At 30.2% G+C, this 6802-nt stretch overlaps 1 protein-coding gene and 1 non-coding gene across 2 annotated transcripts in view; both read right to left on the bottom strand.

Moving 5' to 3' along the window:
* The window catches only part of LOC111379338 (diphthamide biosynthesis protein 3-like), a 3988-nt gene extending 2811 nt beyond the window's left edge, over positions 1–1177 (bottom strand). The window contains exon 1 of the mRNA XM_023002701.1: positions 1117–1177. Within this exon, the coding sequence (XP_022858469.1) occupies positions 1117–1177 (61 nt within the window). The remainder of the gene's footprint in view (positions 1–1116) is intronic.
* Positions 1178–1781: 604 nt separating this feature from the next.
* On the bottom strand, positions 1782–1854 carry TRNAA-CGC. The gene has a single exon. It is a non-coding gene; the product is annotated as a tRNA-Ala (tRNA).
* Between the last annotated feature and the right edge of the window lie 4948 nt (positions 1855–6802).

Raw genomic sequence — 6802 nt, 5'->3', positions numbered from 1 at the left:
TTTCATTTTGTATCAATGGATGTTCTTAATCTTTCATAAATATGCACTTGAGGTCCATTTGAATGGAAACCATCCAAAATACCGTTAGTTGACCCAAAAAAAATAAAAATAAAGAATCAATATCCAATAAAAACGTCTAAAAATGTATCAACATCCAATAAAGCCGTCGCGGTAGCAAATAATTCAAGAAATTTTCTAAGTCACCCGACGATGTTTTGGACAGTTTCCGTTCAGATGGATCTCAGGTGCATATTCATAAAAGGTTAGAAACCTTCGCTGGCACAAGATGAAGATTATGGTAAAGTCTGCAAAAAATGAAAAGGTTAAGGACCGCTACTACATTTTTTCATTTATTAAATCTAGATTAATGTGAATGTTGAGGAGTAATTGAGAAGTAATAGCATGAAATTAATACATTACAATTGAAAAATAAAAAGTAATGTATTATTAAAATAATTGAGTTGTGGGAGGAATGAAATAAATGAAGATTCATTAAGTCAAGATTAATGTAAATGTTAATTAATAACACGAAATTAAAAAAATGACAATAATTTTGTAGTATTTATTACATATCGAAAAACGAAAAATAAGAAATTAGTAAAATAATTGAATTATAGCAGAATTTAAATTATCATAAAAATTATTATCACTTGATGTGTTATTTTAATATATTATAGTTTTTTTAACTAAAAGCAAAATGTTTATCCATTCCAATGACCTTTCAATACCTACATAAACAAAACCGTCCAGTAGGAATCAATATGTAACAAAAAAATGACAACTAACTTGCCAAAAAAAAAAAGGTTATGAATGAACTTACTTGTCTAATTTCAATAAATTAGTGGCATCTGCTGCAATTTATCCTAAAATTTAAGATAGATATGAACCAATTCTTATAATAATTATTAATTTTCTGAATCCTGAGCCCCCACTTGGCAACATTTCCTGAGGACATGGGATTCTGGAAATAGTATACCACTTGCAGCCTCCTGTTTTGGAGGTATGAAGAAACTGAGTTGAATCTGTTGTCTCTATAGGCACACAGAATTATATACACTGATCTGGAAAACCATCATATCCATCATCTTCAAGTTCACCCCACCCCCACACCCATACCCACACCCACACCCACACGCACGCCCTTATATGTATTGACTGTTCTCTGTAACCCTCTCATAGCATCATTAAAAAATTATCCAAATATTTTCTTTTTTCTTGCTCTCTCCAAATCTTGAATATTCTTGATTTATCTTGTGAAATATACACAGAGAAGATCATTGAGGGAAAAAAAAATGTCTGGAATTGTGGACATGTGGACTAGCGAGCTAGCCAAGCTGCGTAACAAGGGTGAAGCCGAAGCTGTTTCCTCAGCGAAACCAGGCCATCAAAGGGAGGCTAGCCCATTATCTGATGCAGATGATCGAGAAAGTAGATCAACTCTCTGGGATACATCCAGCTTGGCTAAAGCCGTGCAAGTTAAACTGCAGCATGCTTTGCAGTTTTCCGAGGCATCTGTTTCTATGCTTGTTGAAAGCTTCTGTCCTTGAACAATTAAAAATTATCTTTTTCTTTTATTTTTATTTTGGTCTTTTCAATTATAGCGTGAAGCTTCGAGTCGTGTATCTGTGTGCTTTATGCGAAGCGTGAAGTGGTAAGATGTAGGTTTGTTTGCATCAAATAACACACATATGTTATGTATATGATTCTTCTACTATCTCTCTGTATTCAAGTTCAGTAGGAATTTTAGGGAAAACCAGAAAGAAAAATAGTAGAGAAAAGAGTGGAGGTGCGGGGAATCGAACCCCGTGCCTCTCGCATGCGAAGCGAGCGCTCTACCATATGAGCTACACCCCCGTCTTGTTTAGCTCGAGACATTTTATCTTATTTAACTTGATCAATTTAAAAATTCCATCCTCATCCTCCAAACTTCAAATTCTCAGAAAATAAAAAAAAAAAGGAAAGAATTTATGACATCGTCAATTGTCGATCCTTAACTCAAAAGGCCACTTGACAAAATGCTATCGACTATTGATCCTTTTTTAATGTAGATTAAAATTAAATTGACAATTTGCTACCGACTAATATAGCAATTTTCACTTCGGAGTATGAAAGAGAAGGTGGAGAACAAAGTGTCACTTCGTAAAACATAAGAGCCACTGCTGTTTCAACAATTCACATCCCTGTAAATATTCCACCTGAAATTGCAAAATCAATCCAAAGTAGAAATTTTGTATATATGACTGAATCAGATAACATTTGTAAGCACAAATCTGCTGACATTTCTTACATCTCCACTATATAACTTAATTTATCCTCTCTAACAGATCTTGTGGCATGCCATGTCAATTTATTTCACCTATAAATACAGATGAATCTAACAACAGTTAACTAAACCAAGGATCGAGTATGAGAATCCTTTGTTTAATCTATCTATACGTGAATATGTACATCTATGTATGTAAAATGTGCCAAAAATGAAAGAGACTATAAAGATGTGCCAGGTTCCATACACACAGCAGATTCATTCATGCCAAAGATGGGTTCCTATTATTTTTGTAAGGATTAAGACTGATCACGGGATTAAAATCCTGGAACCGGTCACATTGAGTTAGATGAACACGTTCAATCTTTTCTTTAACAGTTCAAACTTGTTGAGTATTAGCAGGAAACTGGAAATCTCTCTTCTCCTGTAGTACTTTTTCATTTCATCCAACCAGCTTTAATTCTTCTAGCATTTTTTTTTATCTTATCAAGTATATCAACTACTGCCTGTTAAAAGTGTCATGATAAAGGGATCTTAATTCGGCATGGCTTCCCCAAATCATTTCAGCAGTGTTTTCTTGAAATAATAAGATTTTAGAAACAAGGGCATCTATTGCCAAATATTACAATGATTTTGAACCTTTATTGCGTGTTGGATATGTTCGACTAGACATTATTAAGGAAACATTCGTCAGTTGTCTTGGTATTATTGTAGCACTGGCCAATTTTCTGTACTGAATATTTTTTAAGGTTCTAACACGACATTACTAGTTTGTCTTGTAATAGTGATGAAAAGACTGATCAAGATCAAATCCTTCCAGAATTGAGGCATCGACTTGATAACGGCCAGTTTTGTTAGATTAGAACCGACTTTAAGAAGGAATTATTCTGATCAACAGCTTCCATGTAACCATATATAGTAAAATTGTCGACTTCTTCACCACTGGAATTTGTAGCACCAGAAGGAAACGGCAAGGACAAAGCAGTGCACACTATCTTGACTCTTTTACGGAACAGTATAATTTATTTATTATCTAAAACATTTGATGGATTAAGGGAAAATCACGAATTCATAGACTCGTACAGATAGGAACCATCTGCAGTGACCCCTTCTCAGTGTATCCCGGCTGCCGTCAAAGAATCCACAAAATACTGAGAATCACGTGCTTCAAAATTACAAATACAAATAAAACCGGGAAATACATCAAAATAGTGTAAATAAAAGGAGGATTTTTCAAATTAGACTAAGAAATAAAAACATTTCCAAAATAACCTTTAAAAAAATATATTTCCTAAAATACCCCTTATAGAGAAAATTACAACCAAAGCCACTATAATGTCTAAAAACCTTAAAATAAGTCCTCAAAGAAATATGGATCAAAATTCTTTAATAAATTTAGATCCAAATATTATAAAAAACTTTATTGACCTAAAAACCGCTACAGAAAACGAATTAACCTATTTGGAAGAAGATCTGAAAGACTTCTTTATAGAATATTTAGACCCAAAAATAAAAAATAAAAATGATTCCATAGATAATGAATCAATCAAAATGGAAAAAGATATATATAAATTAATTCTTAATTTAAGAAGGAGAATTGAAAAATTAAACATAATTATTCAAGAAAAAATATTGGTAAAAAATAGTGAATTTTATAAATTCTATTGTGATATTTTAAATACTTATGAAGAATTTAATTGGTTTAAAAATATTAACCCCTCCGCTGCATACTCCGACGAAATGGTATCAGAGCCATGTTACGAGCCAAAAATTATGATGAATATAGTAGATGAAGAAAACATAATTGAAGAATTTTTGAAAAAAGTTGAAAAACATAAAAAACCTAATTATCCTTATTTACCTAAGAATACCACAAATGAAAATTTTGGGGATATACATAAAAGATTAGAGAATCTAGAACATAATCTACAAATAGGAAATGCCCTATTAGATAAAAACCTTAGAGGAAAAGATAGGATTATTATTAATCCACCCCAAGATTTTAGGATAACACAAAAAGAAAATAATAAAGGGAAAAAACATGAAGAAAGACAATATATGATTACAGATGTAGAAGAGATAGAACAAAATTTTTTAGAATCAACAGGTGAAGAATATAAAAAACAGTTAGAAGAATTAACTGAAAAAATGGAAAATATAAAAATGAATACTAATCCATCTTCAAGTCATGATATAAAAGTAGAATTTAGTAGTGATGAAGAACAAGATTATCCTTATGGTACCCCAATACCTGATAAGGCTGATATTAACCAATATAGAAAAACACAGAAAAGATACACTGGAAATGTAAGAAAACAATCCATAAAAGAAATAAATCCAATGAAATCTTATAATGAAACAATCCACACAACAGGAGTATGGTTGGATCTAGACTGTGTAGATAAAGATAAAGCTATTGAAATATGGATAAAAAGTACAGATTTAGCTATACAATTTAACAAATGGGAAATATATACAGTTTTTGGATTTATAGAACATACATTCAGAGGAATTGTGTCTGAATGGTGGAGAAAGTTACCAGAAATTATTAAAGGAAGAATAAAATATGGAACAAACAGAACTGAGGTACTAGACAATAGAAATACTTTAAACGAACAAAACATACAGGAAATATTAAAAAGATTTGAAAAGATCTTAAGAACATAATTTCTAGGAGATAGGTACGCTTCTAATGAAGAAGAAAGAAAACAAGATGAATATAACCAAGGAATGATTTTAATGGAAAATTTAAAGATATGTGATATGTGTGAGTTAGAAAGATATACATGTAAATTTGAAGAATTATACTATATACTTAATCAAGGAGATTATCAGAAAAATAAACCTATTTTGAGGTATTATTTTACCAAGTTACCATTCCCATGGGGAATCAAGTTACTAAAAGAATATGAAAAATTACTACCTCTAGGAAAAGAGGAAGGAGTTGAAATAGATAGTCTTGGAAGTAGAATTGAATTTACAAGAAGAATGATAGGAATGTGGTGCAGAGAAGCACTAGAAAATAAGAAAGCTTATAAAATAAGAAAGAATTCATTATGTTGTTATAAAGATAATGGCCAAGTTGAACAATTTGGATGTCATAAGAAGAAATATAAACCATATAAGAAATATAAAAGAAAATTTAAAAACTATAAAAAAATTCAATAAAAGGAATTTTAAACCACATAAAAAATATTTCAAGAAAAGAAATTGGAATAAGAAATTTAAATCAAGAAACATTAAAAAATGTAGATGTTTTATTTGTAATGAAGAAGGACACATTGCTCCTCAATGTCCTAAAAAGAAAGATAGACAAAATATAAAAACTCTTAGAATTTATGAAAGATTCCAAGAAGATAGTGATATTGAACCAATAGAATATTTTGAAGATTTAAGCAGTGAATGTAGTAGTATTTATGAATTAGATACATCTTCATCAGAAGAAGATTATGAGGAAATAGTATATATGAATCAGGAGATACGACAATCAGAAATAGAAATAGAAACAACTGAAGAAGTTGAAGATTCTATAGAAGGTATTAATCAAGAGATTCTTTTGATATTTAAAAATACGCAGGAATCACTAAAAGGATATTAGATCTACAGGAAAAAGATGTATTCCATCAAGGATTCTTAGAAATTTTACCAAGGGTAAATAAAACAATTGTAAGTATGAATTATAAAGAAATGTCTGTCAACATAGAAGATACTATAGGAAAAGCAAGAATTCCTATAATTACAAAAGAATGGGTAAAACAAAAACTATCTAAAATCCCAGAAAATGTAAGAAATAAATTAAAATGTATTGAATTAGGAGGAATCCAAATAATGGTAAAAGGTTTTTTTAGAGAAGGTGAGTGATGAAAATATTGATCAAAGTTTCAATCTATATTATAGAATTGGAAATTTAAAGATGTTACGAAGAAGTAAGGCTATTAGTATAAGCATAAAATCAATTTTTGCTTTTAGTACTAGCCATCATCACAATTTAAGGAAAATAACTGATAACATAATCATACATAAAGATTTTGAGGAATTAGCACAATACATACCTCCTAGGAAATATCAAGAACATGAAGTAACGATACCAGAACAAATAATGCTTGATTTCCATAAACAAGCAAAAGAAATTAATTCTGAAGGAAAATTAATAAGAAGAAATAGTGTCACCTTAGAAGGAGACAATCTTATTGCAAGATTTCCCTCTAGACAAGACTCTAAGATAAGCAGACTTAAGAATTTAAGTATTGATGAACCATCAAGTTCACAATATTATATTAAGACAAGATATATAAACCAAGAAGGATTTAAGAAAAATCTTCTTGTCCTTATAGATACTGGAGCAGATAAAAGTCATGTAAATGCCAAGTTTGTTAATCATCTAATAGACTTTGAAATACCAGAACCATATATATTTAAGGATTATTTAGGAAATAATCTTGAAATAAAAAAATATGTTAAATTTCCCCTTATACTTGTAGGAGAGGATCAGAAAGAATATATTAAAGAAATAATTCTATATAAAGATGAATTATATGG

The sequence above is a fragment of the Olea europaea genome, chromosome 3, assembly GCF_002742605.1.
Source record: "Olea europaea var. sylvestris chromosome 3, O_europaea_v1, whole genome shotgun sequence".
NCBI lineage: Eukaryota > Viridiplantae > Streptophyta > Magnoliopsida > Lamiales > Oleaceae > Olea > Olea europaea.
Note: the sequence above shows the minus strand (reverse complement) of the source record. Positions and strands in the feature narration are given on the sequence as shown.